This window comes from Pongo pygmaeus, chromosome 1 (genome assembly GCF_028885625.2).
Source record: "Pongo pygmaeus isolate AG05252 chromosome 1, NHGRI_mPonPyg2-v2.0_pri, whole genome shotgun sequence".
NCBI lineage: Eukaryota > Metazoa > Chordata > Mammalia > Primates > Hominidae > Pongo > Pongo pygmaeus.
The window spans coordinates 89,316,069-89,336,895 of record NC_072373.2 but is presented as its reverse complement, the minus strand read 5'-3'; the positions used below and the strand labels follow the sequence as shown (position 1 = coordinate 89,336,895).

Here is a 20,827-nt window from a genome sequence, read left to right as displayed (position 1 = left end):
AAGGAGGAAGATGGTTGGAATGAGTTTCCATGGACGGCCTGGAAGGGGTGGGTGCCAGGCAGGGGTGCAGAGCAGATACGGTGAAAAGGCAAGTAGACAAGTCACTATGTCCAGGGTATTGTGACTGATACAAAAAGACCTCAGTTTCTGTCCCAGAGGGGTACACACACCAGATAGGGGAGACGAAATGCTACTGTGAAAACATAACTTCAACACAAGTTCTCACACATTTAGTGAGGCATAGAGGAGGACCCAACAAGTGAAAATTGTTTAGAGGAAAGAGGCCATAGTCCAAGAAGGCCCCCGGGCCCCTGCCACTGCTGTTGCTACTGCTCAGCAGCTTTGGGGGCCACTTTCCGGTGGTTAACAACGGATGAGGTGAACTGGTAACTCTGAAAGGGAGGGCAGAGGGCAGAGGGCAGATGATTAACTCCACTGCAGCCTCAGGAAGAACAGAGGATGGTCAAGGAGACAAGTACCGAGGATGGTGAAGGAGACAATCTGATCCAGCAGTGAGTCCTGCTCAGCCCTGAGCCCATGTGCAGAGCTCTGAGTTAGCTCAGCTTCCTCCAACCTGGACCTGCCAGTCGGAGGAAGGTGTGGGGCCTGAGCACCTGGGAGAAGGAGCACGGGAGGATCTCAGAGCAAGTGGAATTTCCACCAGCCAACAAATAGATGTTAAGGTTTTCTCAGCTAGGGCTTGTGCTACCAGGCTTGCAGTGAAGGCATCAAAAGATGTGCCTGCTGGGGACTGAGTGAACAGAGGCCAGTGAGATTCCAAAAGTACTGGGGCAATCCAGCTCTAGTCAGGGCAAAATCATAAGATAGATAAAGTATCCTACAGGGCCCACATCCCATTTCTTTCTTCCTCTCTATTTAGCTTCATACTGACCATATTAACTCTCCTCCTCAGGCAATGCAACCCCCTTACCTCTGTCAAAACTCACCTAGCCCAAGTCCCACTCTTTGCATCAGTTAACCAAATAATCTCATATGCCATACTCTTTCTCCATGATAACAAGTGCATCTGCCTTTCCTGTTTCCCATCCAAACCCCATGCATCCCCGGCTTTTCTGAGCTGTTTCCTCTGCTTCAATTGTCTTTCTACTTTGTACCTACCTCTTAAACTCTTAATTATTCTTCAAGGCCAGTTCCCCAGTGTTCCTACCTAGAAGGAATCATCTTCTTAGCTCTTTTTTTATTCTAAATGTATCTTGCCTGTTAATGACACATAGCATTTCCATCTTCCCTTATAGTTGTAATTATACATACCTATTTTCCTCTGTCTGAAAGATTCTTAAGGGTAGAATAGACATCTGTTTTATCTTTGTTTCCCCCACAAAACCTTGCATAGTTCTTGGATCATAATAAGGGCTGGGGAAAGAGTTTATGAATAAGACCTCAAAAGCACAGGCAATAGAAGCAAAATAAACAAATGGTATTATAGCAAACTAAAAAAAAAATCATGTACAGTAAAGGAAACAATTCACAGAGTGAAAAGGCAACCTATAGAATAGGAAAAAAAAATTGCAAACTATGAATCCTACAGGCAACTAATATGCAGAATAGACAAGAAATTCAAACATCACAACAGCAAAATGAACAACCCAAGCAAGGGCTTCATGAATCCGTTTAAATTAATTAATTCAACAATGCATCTCACATAACTCCTAAAAATGACTCTATTGTCAGAATTTCATGCAGGATACCAGAGAAATCACAGAGCTGTAATTCCCTTGCCTTTGGCCTCTTGCCAAGCTCCACATTCCCACAATTTCATTTTCCATCTGCAGACCTTCAGAACCAAAAGCCAGTGGCCCCAAAGCAGCATGGAACTCTCATGCACTATTTGGTTCAATCACTTTGGAAAACAGTTTGACAGCATCTGCTAGAGTTACGTACACATACTCCATGGTTCTGTCCCTAGAGATATACCCAACAGACATGCATGCACAAAAGGCTCATCGCAGCATTATTATCGTAGCAAAAACAAAATTGAAAACAACCCAAAGGTTCATCAATAATAGAAAAAGTGAATAAACTATGATATAGTCATGTAATAAAATACTATACAACCATGAAAATGATCTGCTACAAATAATAACATACATAAATCTCATAAGATGTTGAGCAAAAGTAGTCAGACACAAGATTGCATACCGTTTGATTCCATATATACGGACAAAACTAATCTGTGATGTTAGAAGTCAGAATTGTGGCTATATTTATGGAATACAGAGGAAGTAATGAATGGGAGAGAACATGTGGTAGACACAAGAGTGTGTTCATTTAACAATAACTCATTGAGATGTACATTTATAATTTTGTGTGCTTTTCTGTATGCTGCACTTCAATAAGAGAGGTTTGTCTGTGAAGACAATGGTCTGGCTGGGCGCAGTGGCCCACATCTGTAATCCCAGTACTTTGGGAGGCCAAGGCAAGAGGATTGCTTGAGCCCAGGAATTCAAGACCAGCCCAGGCAGCATGGCAAAACCCCGTCTCTACACAAAAATTAAAAATAAGCCAAGTGTGGTGATACATGCCTGTAGTCCCAGCTACTAAGGAGGCTGAGGCAGAAGGATTGCTTGAGCCCAGGAGGTCAAGGCTACCGTGAGCTGTGATCACATCACTGCACTCCAGCCTGGGTGATAGAGCAAGACCCAGTCTCACAAAAAAATAAAAATAAATAAATAAAAATTAAAAATTAAAAAAAAAACAAGACATGCCCTGGCTCTCCTTGAAGTGATTTCAGTGGATTTCTTTCTGGATGGTGCTGCAGCCCAGGGTACATTGAATTCCAATCTCTTTTCTGTGTCCAGCCACTTTGCCATTCACCCTTTGTTGGAGGGGAGGTGCAATGAGGAAGAGAAGAGCAATAAACGACTCCAGCCCTTCTACAGCTTGCCTGGATCCCAGCCAAAGCAGTCACAGACACCACTCTCTGAGAAGTGACAGTTTCAACACAATCTACGCAAACAGCTGGCAACCCTTGGAGCTAATCTATAAGGTGTCACCTGCGCCCTTTTATTGTCCAGCAGATCCCAACTCAGGCTCTAAAGCATCTGGGGATTCATAGCCTCCAGCCTGTGTGTCCTTTGGGGTTTCCTCAGAATGGACAACTGAAACCTGAATTTTGGGTCCAAAATGAACTTTAGGGCCCAGGCCTATTCCTTGGGCAATGATTTGAAGATCCCTCCTTCCCAATATGTCTAACCCAAAAAACATCCCAGGCTGCCCATAAGATGCCTGAAAATAATTCACTTATTCACTCAACAAACATGTTTTGAACACCTACTGCATTGGCACTGCACCAGGCACTAATCACAACTGTAGTAACAGTGACTCAGGCAATCTAGTGTAAGCTCTCTGAACAAATGGTCCCTGGACTTACTTGCCACTGAATCCTCAATAGCCCTGGTTCAGAGCTACTCAAAATATATCCAGAGAAAGAATGGGAACAGAGAGGGGGCTGCTATTGTGAAAATAAGTGTCTACCGAGGGTTGACTTGTGCCAGGTACTGCTCTAGATGTTGAAGAGACAACGGTGAGCAAAACAGACAAAAGCCCTGGCCTCAAGGATCTTACAGTCTAGGAGGCTGAAGAGAAGACTGGGAGACAGAAAATGAAAAACATAAGTAAACAGGATGGAACATAAATGGAGGTGAGGATTATGGAGAAAAATTAAGTGGAGAGAGAACTAAGAGGTTGCAGAATGGCAGGCTGACATTTTCAGTGGGGAAGGCATCACTGAAAAGGAGGTATTTGAGCAAAACTCTGAGGGGTTGAGGGAAGAGGCCATGTAGCCAGCGAAGGAGCAGCATCCCAGGCAGAGAAAACTGTGGATACAAGAGAGAGCAAGCTCCAGGACCAGCAGGCAGCACGGCTGAAATGCTGTGAGCAAGAGGAGAGACAAAGAGGAGCGGGTCTTGGAAGCCAGGTCACGCACCACTGTAAAATGCATGGCTTTTATTCTGCATGAAAGAAGAAGCCTTTGGAAGAATTTTGCAATGCTCAAGAGTTATGTGCACATCTTACATAAATAGTACTCCTGTTAAATTATTCAGTAAACAAAGTGGTTTTTTAAATTTCACTGTCATCATATGACTCCTGATGGTATGAGCTGAGAAAGACACAGTATCACTTTTGTGGTATTCCTGTCAAAAATGCATATAATATCTGCTGTCAATGGGCACAGAAAAAAAAATTTTTAAAGAAAAAATAATTTTAAAAATGCATATGATGGCTAGGCATGATGGCTCACACCTGTAGTCCCAGCACTTTGGGAGACTGAGGCAGGTGGATCGCCTGAGCCCAGGAGTTCAAGACCACCCTGGGCAACATGGGGAAACCCTGTATCTACAAAAAAAAAAAAAAAAAAAATTAGCCAGGCATGGTGGCACAGACCTCTAGTTCCAGCTACTAGGGAGGCTGAGGTGGGAGGATGGCTTGAGCCTGCGAGGTCGAGGCTACAGTGAGCTGTGAGCATGCCACTGCACTCCAGTCTGGGTGACAGAACCAGATCCTCTCTTGAAAAATAATAATAGGCCGGGCACAGTGGCTCACACCTGGAATCCCAGCACTTTTGAGAGGCGGAGTTGGGCAGATCACTTGAGGTCAGGAGTTTAAGACCAGCCTGGCCAACATGGTGAAACCCTGTCTCCACTAAAAATTCAAAAATTAGCCAGGCTTGGTGGCATGCATCTGTAGTCCCAGCTACTTGGGAGGCTGAGGCAGGACAATCACTTGAACCCGGGGGGGCGGAAGTTGCAGGGAGCCGAGATTGGACCACTGTACTCCAGCCCGGGCCACAGAGCGAGACTCCATCTCTAAAAAATAATAATAATGATGATATAAAATAAATAAAAATGCATATGATAACCTGAATCATATGAGGGAACATCAGACAAACCCAGATTAAGGAACCCTCTACAAAACAACTGGCTTATCCTCTTCAAGAATGCAATATCAGGAAAGATGAAGAAAGGCTAAAGTATGGTCATAGACTGAACATGAGAAACATAACAACTGAATATAATACATGATCTTGATTGCATCTTGGGTCAGCAAAAAAATAAAATAAAGCATATTCTTGGGACAATTGGTAATATGTGAATATGGACAGCATATTTGATGGTATTAATGTTAAATTTACTAAATTTGGCAATTGTGCTGTAGTAACATGAGAATGTCTTTGTTCATAGGATATAAGTGCTAAAATATTTAGGAGTAAGGGGACATAATGTCACAACTTGTTCTCAAGTGGTTCAGCAAAAATTATTATACATTTATACACACATATACATACAGCTAGAGAAAGAGAAATAAAGTAAATATGATAAAATGTTAACCAGTGAATCTAGATGAAAGAAATTCAAGAATCCTTTGAAATATTCTTGCAGCTTCCCTGGAACTTCGCAATTATTTCAAACTAAAAACTTTAAAAATTAAATAAATAGAGCAGCTTCAGTCAACTTACACCAGGCCAGCCCCACAGACACAGGATGGAGGAGGAAGAAGTTCAGGAAGACCCAAGTCCATCCCTCCCTGTGCCTAACGAGTCACTCACCAGCTTCACCCTGCAAGGGCCAGCATAGCCAAGCCCAGCTATGGCGCTGAAGCCCTGGGAATGGGGGTGGAGGGAGCATCGCCCTCTGTCACGCAGGCTTATGACTTCAGGGTCATAACCTCAGCTTCTCTGTTACTCTCATCCCCACAGCCAGGCACCAGTCCCATCAGTTCTTCTTCAGCTGTCTGAGCTGCTTTCAAGGATCCTTAGACCAGGTTCCAACCTAGCTCTCCTGCCCAGAATCCTGGGCCACTAGGCCCCCCAACCCACCCACAAGAGCCGCAGGCTCCACACCTCCCTCCTTGCTCCCTGTTCCTCATCATGCTCTGCCCTAGGCTGCCTGCATCCTTACAAATGTTGAGTCCAGCTGAGCCTTGACTGTGTCTTCCTAAAGGACACAAGAATGCTCAGGGACTAGGTAACTGAAATGAGTACTTGGGCATGGGACTTTATCACATATGGGGCTTTTACCTGGCCCTGAACCCACACAACACTATGCCTCAGTTTCCCCTCTTTGTGCCCAGAGTGTACCCTCCTCTAACTCCACGCTCTCCACCCTCGTGAAGCCCCTACAGAGTCACTGATCTAAAATGCAGAACCCTGGCTGGGCACGGCGGTTCACACCTGTAATCCCAGCACTTTGGTTGGGGGAGACCAAGGTGGGCAGATCACCTGAGGTCAGGAGTTCAAGACCAGCCTGGCCAACATGGTGAAACCTGGTCTCTACTAAACATACAAAAATTAGCCAAGCACAGCAGTGCACGTCTGTAATTTCAGCTACTCGGGAGGCTGAGGCACGAGAATCGCTTGAACCCGGGAGGCAGAGGTTGCAGTGAGCCGAGATCATGCCACTGCACTCCAGCCTGGGTGACAGAAGGAGACTCTGTCTCAAAAAATAAATAAATAAATAAATAAATATTAAAAATGAAATAAATTAATTAATTAAATTAAATGCAGGATCCAGGTTTCAGAGCATCCTGGACCCCAGAACTGGAGAAAGAGGGGGAGCAGCCCTCAGCTGGGATCCCCAGGAGTAAATGTTAGATGGCTCCGTGCCCGGCTGACAGCTTCAGGTTTGCTGTGGAGCTTCCTCATATTGTCTCCTTCTTCTGCCCCAACCCAACATGTCCCTAATAATTTCCAGGCTCCTGTGGCGTCTGGGTGGCTGAAGAAGCCGGGAAGATGAAGGACCATGCCTTCCAGCCTCTTCCTGGCTGCTGGCCTCGCCCTCCCCTCCTCGGGCTCAGCTTTCCTGCCTCAGGGGTCCATCCGCCTGTCTCTGAGCTCCAGAACCACCCACTTCGTTGGGACTGCTTCTCTTCTCTCACGCCACAACTGGAGGATGCAATTTTCTTCATCTTTACAGGCAGCTGGAAGGAGGCTTCTCTCTCCACTACATGGAAGGGTAAATTGAAGCCAGTGGGAAGGAATCTCCTCACCCAAGACTTCCTGGATTGCTGGTGGCAGGGCCAGATGCCCCTCTCACAGACCTCCCAGTGCACTGCCAGCCTGTCCTGTCTGATTTAGACTGTCAGAGCTGTCAGGAACTGCTCGGAGTCAAGTTCCAGATGACTGTGTATGTGGCACAAGCAGAGGCTCTGGCTGTGATCTCCCTGAGGGGCACAGCTCCTAGTCCATCATGTGACTCCCCCACCCCACGCCAGGTAGGACCTCCTTACCTTTGCCCTGATACCCCTTGAGGAACAGGAGGAGTATGAGGGTGACCACTTGCCCCAACATTTCCACAGGACAGAGGGGCCAGGCCAGCCCCTCCACCCCACCAGACGCTCTGCTGTGCACAGGCTCAGCAGTCCCCAGTCAGCAAGAGGACGATGGGGAGCAGAACTGCCTTGCAACCTGTCCAGCCACAGTTTCCTCAATTAGAGGCTGTTAACGCCTGCTGTGAGCTGACAAGGCTGCTGAGAAAGCCCCAGCGCCTGGAGCTGGTCTGACAGTTCCCACGAGCCAAACTGGTGAAGCTTACCTCAAGTAGGAGGGTGCTTGAAGTTCACAGTGACTCACAAAGCCAGTTTCAAAATAGCATCCCTTTCTCTGCTTCAGCCCAAGAAATGTTCCAATTCTCTGAATCCTATGTGGAGAGACCGCCACGGGGGCCAAACAGCCAGTATCCCCGGCTGTTCCATTCCAACAGACATTGTGGAGGTGAAGTAGAGAGGGGCTGGAGAAGGAGTGGGCTGAGAAGTAGGGCCCTGGATAAGCACTAACAGTGTTGAAGGAAAGGTGGAGTAGCTGAGAGAACATAGGAAGAGACCTAAGGGCTGGAGGCACTAGAAAAATCTAACAAGCCTGGGGATTCCATGCAGATTGACACCAAAGTTTAAGCACATGTAAATTAAATTGGTTTCATAAGAATTTGTTTCGCACGGGCCACGGTGGCTGAGGCCTGTAATCCCAACAGTTTGGGAGGCTGAGGCAGGCAGATCACTTGAAGTCAGGAGATCGAGACTAGCCTGGCCAATATGGTGAGTCCCCATCTCCACTAAAAATAGAGAAATTAGCCAGGCTGGGTGGCGTGCACCTGTAATCCAAGCTACTTGGGAGGCTGAGGCAGGAGAATCACTTGAGCCCAGGAGGTGGAGGTTGCAGTAAGCCAAGATCACGCCACTGCACTCCAGCCTAGGTGACAGAGCAACACTCTGTCTCAAAAAAAAAAAAAAAAAAAAAAAGAATTTCTTTTGCTCCACATTTCTGATCTGTATGTCTAGATTCCCTCCCTTCCTCTTTTTCTACTTTTCCATAGTAGTCCTCTCTTCCGTCTTTTGCCTTCTCCCAGAAGTGACATGGGCCTATTTTTGCTGCCTTCCCAACCATGCTTGGATGTCACCCTCCAGGAAGGCCAGGCAGCTCTGGATCTGCTCAGGCCCCCATGGAGGGGTGGGGACAGCGGCATCCCCCCTCCCCTGGAACACTGTGCTTCAAGGCCAGGCCCCAGGGTTCATGCCTCTTTCTTTCTTCCTTCTGCTTTCCCCTTAACAAATACTTTCGGTTCCCTTCAAGTCCGCTCTTATTCTCTTTTTCCATCCTTTGGTCCATTTCCAGTCACCCTGTCTGAACTGGGCAGGCAGCAGCAGACCGACAGCTTCAGCTGCCAAAAGAGGCAGCAGCGGGGCTCTGGACACAGCGCTGGATTTAGAGTCAAAGACTTGGACTTCGAGCTCCCATTCAGCAACTTACAACCTATGTGATTCCGGCCTTGTTGCTGTCTGAGCCTGCAGAGTCAACAATACATCCTCCCCTCCTTCACAAGGTAGTTTTCAGGATCAAATTAAAAACGATACTCCAGAATATGCACACAAAAAACACTGGACACAGATGAGGTTTTTGTGGTTTTGTTTTCATTTTTTTAAGCTCTGAATAGCTTTTTCCAGCTGGTCTAATGGTTATCATCTCTTCTCTCCTTTGTCTCCTCCCAAGGGGCAGCCCTCAACCCTGGGGAATTTCTTCAGAGTTGATCTGGCCATGTCCTTAACCTTGAGAAGTGGTGCACAAGACATGATATAACAAAGAAGGGTAAACTTCCTCACATGACAGGTGGAAAACAAGATCCAGCTGTTGGAACCCACTAATGAATGTGAATTAGGAATCAGCCTCTCCAATCCTGACGCCAACACCAGCTCCATCCTTCCCACCAGGCATGTGGATGACCTATCATCCCCTGGAAACTGAACTCGGAGCAGCTGTACCACTTAGTGTGTGTCTGTCTTGTGGTCCCTGACAAACTTTATCACACAATATCTGCTACTTGTAGGCTGATCCGCAGTGGCTCATGCCTATAATCCCAGCACTTTCGGAGGCCGAGGCAGGCGGATCACTTGAGGTCAGGAGTTTGATATCAGCCTGGCCAACATGGTGAAACCTCATCTGTATTAAAAATACAAAAATTAGCTGAGTGTGGTGGCATGTGCCTGTAATCCCAGCTACTCGGGAGGCTGAGGCAGGAGAATCCTTTGAACCCGGGAGGCAGAGGTTGCAGTGAGCCGAGATCGTGCCTCTGCACTCCAGCCTGGGAGACAGAGCAAGACTCTGTCGCAAAAAAAAAAAAAAAAAAAAAAAAAAAAAAAAAAAAAAAAAGGTGCTGGGCACAGTGGCTCACGCCTGTAATCCCAGCACTTTGGAAGGCCAAGGTGGGTGGATTATGTGAGGTTAGGAGTTTGAGACCAGCCTGGCTAACATGGTGAAACCCCGTTTCTACTAAAAATACAAAAAATGAGCCAGGTGTGGTGTTGCACGCCTGTAATCCCAGCTACTCAGGAGGCTGAGACAGGAGAATCATTTGAACCCAGGAGGAGGAGGTTGCAGTGAGCTGAAATCACGCCATTGCATTCCAGCTTGGGCAACAAGAGCAAAAACAAACAAACAACAATAACAAAAAAAAACAACCTGCCATTTGTTCTACACACTGACCTCCCCAGCCCTGAGCTCTTCAACACAAAGTCTATGCTCTCCTTAGCTTAGTGTTTCCAAGCCTCACCCAGTGCCTGGTTCTTCAGAGTTGATTAGTAGATTGTCAAGTGCTGAAGGAATGAATGAATTCCCTAAGGAAGACATTTCTATTTCCCCTGAGATAGACTGGTTAGCTAAGTCACCATGGACCCTGCCCTCGTGGAGTTTTTATCTTGCCCTGCCGAATTTTTGTGCAGAGAGCCCTTCTGTGCAACTCAGCCACTTTAGCACGAGGACCCAAGACCTACAGAATCAATATAAACCAGAGACTCCCTTAGCTACATTTCCCGTACATATTCCCTAGGTCTTTATAAGTCTGGGACAGGGGACTCAGGCAGGGGCATTTAAAGGTTAGCGGACATCTGGGAATCAAAGGTTCATAAACCCCTGCCCAAACTATGCTTTCATCAAGTTTCGGTGAGTCAAGGTCCTTCCAGTAAATCCCAGTTCTGATGCCAACTACAAATTTCATGGGTCCCCAAGACCACCCATTTCTGAGACAAATTGCAAGTTTGAGGTCCCCAAGACCACCTTCAGTTTTGATAATTAACAAGAATGGCTCACAAAACTCACTGAAAGCTGTTTTACAAATGTTTTACTCAAGCCTTCACAAAGAACCCAACTGATCTTATAGGTATAGTCAACCAATCTTGCAAGAATTCAATAAATAACTTCTGTAATATTAGAGTTTATTAAAGCAAAAAATACAGATGAAAATGAGCCAAGGGAAGAGGTACCTAAGGCAAGGTCCAGGAGAGTCCCAAACAAAGGAATCACTCACAGCACTTCCAGTTCTCCTCTCCCAGTGGAGCTGTGCAGACAGGGCCTACTTCTCCCAGAAACTATGTGTGACAATACACACAGAGAGAGTATTGTTAAGCAGGGAAGCTCTTCCAAGTCTTGGTGTCCAGAATTTTTATTGGGGCTTGGACACATAGACATGGCTGACCACCCATGTGGCTGACCATAGTCTCTGGCCCCTCCAGAAATTGAGTTGATGCTATGTGGCCAGAGCTCCCACCATAAATCACATTATTAGCATTGACAATGCTAATAAGGTCCCCAGTAATGAAGATACTCTTATCAAGCAGGACATTTCAAAGCTTAGAGATTACCTCCCAGGAGCCAAGGGCAAAGGTTGAGCCTCTCTTTGGACAAGGTTAATCCTTTACTGCACCACTGGAAAGAAGTTGTTAAAGTTGTCAAAGATGAACCGTTCACAAAGAGCCCAACTGATCTTATAGATATAGTCAACCAATCTTGCAAGAATTCAATAAATAACTTCTGTAACACCAGACACTAAATGAGAACTCATTGCCTTTATTTCTAACCATCTGAATATTGTCTGTGTTCCTGTTTGAATGAAACCATAACGACACTTTTAATAAGCACAACCTCTTTTTCTGTCTCTTTTTCTCAGAAGGGCTAGAAAATCGCTTTACCTTCTATGTACATTTATCTTCTGTGGGCTTTCACTTGTTGGAAGAGAAGTAGCCAGTTATTGTTTATTTATTGGCTGTGATAACTTTCAGGTTCAGGTTAAAGGTAAGAGATGCAATAGTCTCATAAAGAAGATGGAAGATAGAGCCTCTCAAAACAATTTATGGGATATCAGATAACGCAGAGAACCCACATCCACAGGAGCAAGGGCTAAAGAGTGCAATCCATGTCTTAACTCATCTCAGAATTTCAACATAACAAGAAATTTGCCATTCCCAGATTCAGTGTGAGAAACAGCTCTGACGATGCAGAAAACCGTAGGCTATCTCTCTGACACTAGCAATGTGGTGTAGGAAATGGAATCAATCTCTACTTCCCTGTGTTGGAACAAAATGTTTCTACACGAAAAAGGAACAAAAATGTTTTCCCAAGTTGCAAGAGAAATGCACCATAGAATAGCCCCTTATTTAAAGATAATTAAATATATAAATTTGTCTTATACATTTGTATCTTTTATTACATTGTATAAATCAATCTGATTTAGTATGAAATTATATTCTGAGATTTTTATGTTTGACATATTAGTAGAACAAGTGTTTTGCAATTAAAAAAAAAAAAACATAATGACTTCTAAGTGCCCTGCCATCTAGTTTGTGAATTTTATCTAGTTTGTGAATTACAAATACAGAAAATCAAAATTGGGGTTATAATGATAAAGTCATTTGTGCAAGCCAATGTTCTCTTTTAATTTTTTTGTGCTACGTTGACACCTAAAAAGAAATGAATGTGATCAAAGTTTAATGGTGTAATCAGATAAACTTATGATATGGTTTGGCTGTGTCCCCACCAAAATCTCAACTTGAATTGTATCTCCCAGAATTCCCACGTGCTGTGGGAGGGACCCAGGGGGAGGTAATTGAATCATAGGGGAGGGTCTTTCCTGTGCTATTCTCGTGATAGTGAATAAGTCTCACGAGATCTGACAGGTTTATCAGGGTTTCCGCTTTGCTCCTTCCTCATTTTCTCTTGCTGCCACCATGTAAGAAGTACCTTTCACCTCCCACCATGATTGTGAGGCCTCCCCAGCCAGGTGGAACTGTAAGTCCAATTAAACTTCTTTTTCTTCCTAGTCTTGGGTCTGCCTTTATCAGCAGTGTGAAAACAGACCAATACACCTTACAACCAAGTTGTTATTTTAATGGTTTGAATATCCATAATTGACCATGAAATTGTTTTGACATGACAAAACTTTACTGTGGAATATTTTATTCTACATCACATTGCTGTTTTATTCTATTTCACGTTGCTGTTTATCCCTCATGTAGAATTCTCATGAGTGCTGACAGTTTCCCTGATTCTATGTGTCACTGAATCTACCACACAGGTTGCATGGGCCCACACATTCACATATGAGATTATAGAAGATGAAGAACCTAAAACTGGCTTCCTATTCCTCTAAGAGTTCCTCTTCTTCTTCCCCTATCTGTGCCCTAACCGACCTCCCTACATGATTTTCATGTGAAGCTCTCTGGGTTTTTCTGGCATACCCTCTCCTGCTAAGAAGTTGCCTCTGGCCAGGCGCGATGACTCACACCTGTAATCTCAACATTTTGGGGGGCTGAGTTCAAGAATTTAATGGGCAAAAATAAAGAAGTCTGGTAACACCAAGTATTTGAGGGCATATGGATCAATTGGATCAATTATATACAGCTGATGGGAGTGTAAATTGGTACAATTCTGTGGAAATAAATTGGTATTATCTTATAAAGTAAAATATTTATAAACTCTAATGATCCAGCAATATGACATCTAGTTATATACCTACATATAAGAGAAAGTTTAGCACATATATACCTGGAGACACATATGACAATGTGCATAGCAGCATTGTTTTTTATTGGAAAAAAAACTGGAAACAAAACAAATGGCAATGGGAGAGTGGAAAAACAAGATGTGATCTATTCATACAATGTAAATTCAATAGCATTGAAAATGAATGTGGGACAGCACAGGAGAACAGTAGTTACATAATGTCATAGAAAAAAATAAGCACCAGAAGACAATATACAATATGATAGTATTTTTATATAGTTTAAAAACAAAAAATTAAACATATTATTTGGGCATGTGCATGATGTGTGTGCATGATTGTTAAAAAGTAGTTTAAGCAATAGGACCTTAACCACAAATTGAGATAATGGCAACGACTAAGGAAGAAGGGAGGGGTGGAGTGACATAGAGGAACACAGAGGTAGGTGTAGATTATTAATAATATTCTAGTTGTTGGGTTGTGTCATGATAAGCGTCCATTGCATTGTGAAAGAAAGGAAGGTGAGAGAGAGGTGGACGGGGGTAGAAGGAGAGTGAGAGAGGGAGCTGACCTAGCTGCCATGCATCTCTGGCTGCTTGTTACAACCACAAAGAAAGACCACTAATACCACCTCATCATGAAACCTTTCAGGTAATCATTAGTGTTGTTCACTCTGATACAATTCTCCTCTTTTGGGGCAGGGTGGGGACATGGAAGGCTGCACTTCTCTTTGAAGTTAAACAGGACCATGTGTCTTGCTCTGGCCAAGCAATGCAAGCAGAAAGTGTCACTGTCAGGCTGAAGCCTTTAGGAGAAGTAAGACACCAGTCAACACACTCCTTTCTCCAGCTTCAGTAAATACCTAAAACACGTAGCATTGGCTTGGTAATAGGCTTACTGGTGATGAAGAAATTAATATTGAAGGTTGGAAAGATGGCACTCCATGTTATGTAAGAAGTGAAAATGTTAAGAGTATTGCCTGTGGTCACTCAAGAAGTGTGTTATATACCTAGTGCCCTTGAGCTCTAAGGGAAGACATCAGGGAAACAGAATGTAACGTTGTGTGCCAGCTACCTTTGGTAATATATTATAAAAGAGAGGCCCAAAGGAAAATCAGATGGTCTGTTTTGCAAGCAGCAATGAAAGAACTAACTGACTCCGTGTCTTCAACAGGTAAATGGTAAAGAAAGCTTTCATTGATAAATGAACTTCAATAAAGACACACACAAATACATACACGTGGCTGGGTGTGGAGGCTCACCCCTGTAATCCCAGCACTTTGGGAGGCTGAATCAGGTGGATTGCTTGAGTCCAAGAGTTCAAGACAAGCCTGGGCAATGTAGTGAGACCACAACTCTACAAAAAAAAAAAAATTAATTAGCCAGGTATGGTGGCATGCCTGTGGTCTCAGCTACTTGAGAGGCTGAGGTAGGAGGATCTCTTGAGCCAGGGAAGTCAATGCTTCAGTGAGCTGTGCTCATGCCACTGCACGCCAGCCTGGGCAACAGAGTGAGATTCTGTCTCAAAAAAAGAAAAAAATTACACACACAGACACACACACACACACGCACGCACACACACTATAAAAATCTTTCTCTCCATCCACCTCAGTCAAGAGCAAGTATTAAGTGCATTCATACTCTTGTACAACCATCACCATCATCCATCTGCAGAACTCTTCATCTTGTAAAACTGAAACTCTGTATCTATTAAACAATAATGGCCCATACCCCTTCCCCACAGCCCCAGGAAACAATCATTCCATTTTTCTGTCTCTATAAATTTGACTATAGGTACTCATAAAGTGAAATCATGCAATATTTGTTTTTTTCTGACTGGCTTATTTCACTTAGCATAATGCTCTCAAGATTCATCCATGTTGTAGCTTCAGTCAGAATTTTATTCCTTCTTAAGGTTGAATAATATCCCTGTCTATATCTATCTATATATATATAGATATGTGTACATATATTTGTATATATATATGTATATATGTACATATATGTATATATGTATATATGTATATATGTACATATATGTATATATATGTACATATATGTATATACATGTACATACATATGTGTATATATACCACTTTTTGCTTCATCTGTCAATGGGCACTTGGGTTGCTTCTGCATTTTAGCTATTGTGAATAATGCTGCTATGAACATGGGTGAACAAATATCTCTTCAAGACCCTGCTTTCAATTCTTTTGGGTATACACCCAGAAGTGAAATTGCTAAATCATATGGTAATTCTACGTTTAATCTTTTTTTTTTTTTTTTGAGACAGAGTCTCGCTCTGTCCCCTAGGCTGGAGTGCAATGGCACAATCTCAGCTCACTGCAACCTCCGCCTCCTGGGTTCAAGTGATTCTCCTGCCTCGGCCTCCTGAGTAGCTGGAATTACAGGCATGCACCACCACACCCAGCTAATTTTCATATTTTTAGCAGAGACAGGGTTTCACTATGTTGGCCAGGCTGGACTCAAACTCCCGACCTCAGGAGATCCTCCCGCCTCAGCCTCCCAAAGTGCTGGGATCATAGACATGAAGCACTGTGCCCGGCCTATGTTTAATCTTTTGAGGAACCTAATACTGTTTTCCACAGATGCTATACCATTTTACATTCTGATATGGTTTGGATCTGTGTCCCTGCCCAAATCTCATGTCCCTTTGTAATCCCCAGTGTTGGATGTGGGGTCTGGTGGGAGGTGATTGGATCATGGGGATGAATTTCTCCCTTTGGTGCTGTTCTCATGATGGAGTTCTCACAAGATCTGGTTGTTTTAAAGTGTGTGCCACCTCCCCCCGCCTTCCTCCTGTGCCCACCATGTAAGATGTGCCTGCTGCTCCTTCGCCTTCCACCATGATTGTAAGTTTTTTGAGGCCTCCCAGAAGCTGAGCAGAAGCCGCTATGCTTCCTGTAAAGCCTGTGGAAACATGAGCCAATTAAACCTCTTTTCCTTATAAATTACCCAGTTTTAGATATTTCTTTATAGCAATGTGAGAACAGATTAAAACACATTCCCACTGTCAGTGCATAAGAGTTTCCATTTCTTCACATCCTCACTAACACTTGTCATTTTCTGTTTTGTTTTGTTTTGTTTTGTTTATAGTAGCCATCCTAATGGGTGTAAGGTGGTATCTCATTGGGATTTTGGTTTGCATTTCTCTAATGATTAGGGATGCTGAGCATTTTTTCATATGCATATTAGGCATTTGTATATCTTGTTTGGAGAAAGGTCTATTCAAGTCCTTTGCCCATTTTTGAATTGGGTTGTTTGGTATTTTGTTGTTGAATTTTGGGAGTTATCTACATAGTCTGGATATTAATTCTTTATAAGATATATGATTTGAAAATATTTTCTCCCATTCTGTGGGTTTTTACTTTGTTGATAGTGTCTTTAGGTGCACAACATTTTTAAATTTTCATAAAGCACAATTTGTTGATTTTTTTCTTTTGTTTCCTATGCTTTGTTGTCATAGTCAAGAAACTATTGCCAAATCCAGTGCTGTGATGCTTCTGTCCTATTTTGATCTAAGAGTTTCATAGTTTAGGTCTTAACATTTAAGTCATGGGTCTACTTGGAGTTAATTTTTTTTTTTTTTTTTTTTTTTTTTTTGAGATGGAGTCTCACTCTGTCACCCAGGCTGGAGTGCAGTGGTGCAATCTCGGCTCACTGCAACCTCTGCCTCCTGGGTTCAAGTGATTCTCCTGCCTCAGCCTCCTGAGTAGCTGGGATTACAGGCATGCGCCACCACACCTGGCTAATTTTTGTGTTTTTAGTAGAGACAGGGTTTCACCATGTTGGTCAGGCTGCTCTCAAACTCCTGATCTCATAATCCATCCGCCTCGGCCTCCCAAACGGCTGGGATTACAGGTGTGAGCCACCACGCCCAGCCTCAATTTTTATTCTTTTACATGTGGATATTCAGTCTTCTCAGTATCATTTGTTGAAAACACTGCCCTTTCCCCATTGAATGGTCTTGGCAACCTTGCCAAAAATCATTTGGCCATAAATGCTAGGGTTTCTTTCTGGGCTCTCTATTCTATTGCATTAGTTTGTATGTCTGATCTTACGCCAGTAGCACACTGCTTTGAATACTGTAACTTTGTAGCAAGTCTTGAAATCTGGATATGTGAGTCTTCAAGCTTAGTTCTTTTTCATGGTGGTTTTGGCTATTTGGAGTCTCTTGAGATTCCATATGAATTTTAAAATGGGTTTTTCTATTTCTGTAAATAAAATCATTGGGATTTTGATAGATATTGCACTGAATCTATAAATCACTTTGGGTAGTATTGACATCTTAACAATATTAAGTCTTTCAATCCATAAACATGAGATGTCTTTCCATTTATTTAAGTCTCGTTTAATGTCTTTCAGAAATGTTTTGCAAGGAGTCTTTCACCTCCTTGACTAAGTTAATTCCTAAGTGTGTTATTCTTTTTGGTGCTATTGTAACTGGAATTTATAATTTTACTTTTCATATTGTTCATTGTTGCTGTATAGAAATGCAAATGATTTTGTTTGTTGACTCTGTATTTTGCTACATTGGTGAATTTATTTATTAGTTCTAACAATATTCTGTGGAATCTTTAGGGTTTTTTTACATACAAAATCATATCATCCATTAACAGAGATAATTTTACTTATTCTTTTCAATTCAGATGACTTTTATTTGTTTTTCTTGACTTATTCCTCTGGCTAGAACTTCCAGTACTATGTTGAATAGAAGTAGCCAAAGTGGGCATTTTTGCCTTGATCCTGACATAAAAGAAAAGCTTTCACCATTAAGTATGATGTTTGCTGTGGGTTTTTCATATATGTCTTTTATTTTATTGCATTGTAGTTGTTTTCTTCTCTTCCTAGTTTGTTGAGTGTTTTATCATGAAAGAGTGCTGAGTTCTGTCAAATGCTTTTTCTGCATCCAATGAGATGATCATATAGCTATTTTCCTTTATTCTGTTAATGTGATGTGTTACATTGATCAAGTCTCATATATTGAAACATTCTTGCTTTTCAGAAATAAATCCCACTTGGTCATGGTGTAAAATCATTTTAATATGTGGCAGGGTGCTGAGCGTGATGGCTCATGCCTTTAATCCACCACTTTGGGAAGCCAAGGCAGGCAGATTGCTCCAGCTCAGGAGTTCAAGACCAGCCTGGCCAACATGGTGAAACCCTGTCTCTACTAAAAATACAAAAAAAAAAAAAATAGTGATATGTATATATATACATATGTATATATGTATATACGTATATATATTTGGTTTGCTAGTATTTTGTCAAAGGTTTTTGCATCAATGTTCACAAGGGATACTGATCTGTGGTTTTCTTTTCTTGTAGTGCCTTTACCTGGCTGTTATCAGGGTAAAGCTGGACTCACAGAATTAGGGAGTTTAGCCTTCTCCTCAGTTTTTTGGAAAAGTTTGAGAAGAATTGATGTTAGTTCTTCTTTAAATGTTTCTTCACTGGTAGAATTCACCAGTGAACAATCAGGTCCAGAGCTTTTCTTTATCAAGAGATTTTTTATTACTGATTCAATCACCTTATTAGGTATACATTTATTCAGATTTTCTATTTCTTCATGATTTAGTCTTGATAGGTTTTATGTTCCTAGGAATTTGTCCATTTTATCCAGGTTATATAATTTGTTGGTGTAAAATTGTTCATAAGCCTGGCATGGTAGTTCACGCCTGTAATCCCACCACTTTGGGAGGCCGAGGTGGGTGGATCACCTGAGGCCAGGAGCTCGAGACCAACCTGGCCAACATGGCAAAACCCAGTCTCTACTAAAAATACAAGAACGAGCCAGGTGTGGTCGCATATGCCTGTAATCCCAGCTATTCAGAAGGCTGAGGCACAAGAATCGCTTGAACCTGAGAGGCAGAGGTTGCAGTGAGCTGAGATCGCACTACTGCACTCCTGGGCAACAAGACAAGACCCTGTCTCAAAAAATAATAACAATAACTAACACATATCAAGCAGTAACTATAAGCCAGGCACTCTTTTAAAGGCTGTATGTTATTTCATTTAATTTTTATGAAAACCACATGTCAGGACTTTACTACTCTTATCTGTAATTTACAGATAAGGAAACTAAGATTCTGATAGATGAAAATTTTTTCAAGGGTCAGATTCATTTAGACCTTTAACAACTTCACTCTCTGGATGTGGGGCACAATGAAAACAATGACAGCTGAAAACTTTCCCAGCTCAGAGATCTCTGTGGTCATGCCAAGGTGGCAGGGAGAATTAGGGAAAGCCACCTTCTCTGAGAGGTCTTCCCTGACATTCCTTTCTGGATTGGGGATTGCTCTCCTGTGTTTCCACAGCTCCCCAGGAAGCTCTCATGGGAGACTTTATCACCTTGCACCTGAAGGGCCCCTGGGCTCCACCACCTGCAGCTTTAGAATTGGGTTCATCTGTCTTCTCTATCACTTCTCTATCACCGTATCCCCAGCACTTAGCCCAGGAACTAGTACACACTCAACGAATATTGTTGGAATTAATTCATAAAGGAATCTATAAAAGAGAAAAACCATTCACCTCTCTCTCCCACCACTGTCTGTGCACTCCCAGCCAACAGTGTCTGGCACACAAAAGGTGACTCACATACAAGGGAACTCCAACCAGAGATAAAAACATACTCAGGTTTGTCTCCTCTAGTTGGAAGAAGGACATCTGAGAGTGAAGAGGGACAGAGATATCTGTGTTTCAGGATAGAGAATGGGGACAAGGGGTAAGACAGAAGGCAGGAAAGAACAGATGACAGAAGACAAGTTATTAAAAAGGTACAAAGAACTAAAGAAAGAAAGCCTCTAGAGAGAATACTAACAATTTCTAACCCAGGTCTAAATAGATCTAGTTTAAACAACAAAGAAAACCCTCCCAGACAATTTTTTTTTTTTTTTTTTTTTTTGAGACGGAGTCTTACTGTCACCCAGGCTGGAGTGCAGTGGTGCAATCTCAGCTCACTGCAACCTTCGCCTGCCAGGGTCAAGCGATTCTCCTGCCTCAGCCTCCCGAGTGGCTGGGATTACAGGCACATGCCCCCATGCACAGCTAATTTTTGTATTTTTAGTAGAGATGGGGTTTCACCATGTTGGCCAGGATGGTCTTGATCTCCTGACCTTATGATCTGCCCACCTCGGCCTCCTAAAGTACTGGGATTACAGGCATGAGTCACTGCACCCCGCCCCTCCCAAACATTTTCTAAGCAAACTTCTTCCCCCTCCTCTTTCCCTTCTTCTTCCCCTTCCTCTTTCCCTTCTTCTTCCCCTTCCTCTTTCCCTTCTTCCCCTTCCTCTTCTAATTCCTCCAAGGCCTAAGAACTTTAAACTTCATTTTCTAGCCAGTGAGAAGTAATTGACACTTAGAGTGGCGAAGAATTGGAAGGGCTTGTCATAATCCAATTTGCATTGTAGAGGAAACACAATATTATGCCTAATATTTAGTCACGGGTAAGAACTGATGCCAACCCCATCCCATCTGTACCAATAACCCACTGGGGATGATTTGGCCACATGTCTCCTTCTGAATGAG

The 20,827-nt window shown here is 43.0% G+C and overlaps 1 protein-coding gene across 1 annotated transcript in view; it reads right to left on the bottom strand.

Moving 5' to 3' along the window:
• The window catches only part of CD244 (CD244 molecule), a 33,312-nt gene extending 25,796 nt beyond the window's left edge, over positions 1-7,516 (bottom strand). Inside the window, exon 1 of the mRNA XM_054447974.1 lies at positions 7,246-7,516. Within this exon, the coding sequence (XP_054303949.1) occupies positions 7,246-7,306 (61 nt within the window). The 5' untranslated portion in view covers positions 7,307-7,516. The remainder of the gene's footprint in view (positions 1-7,245) is intronic.
• Positions 7,517-20,827: the final 13,311 nt, after the last annotated feature.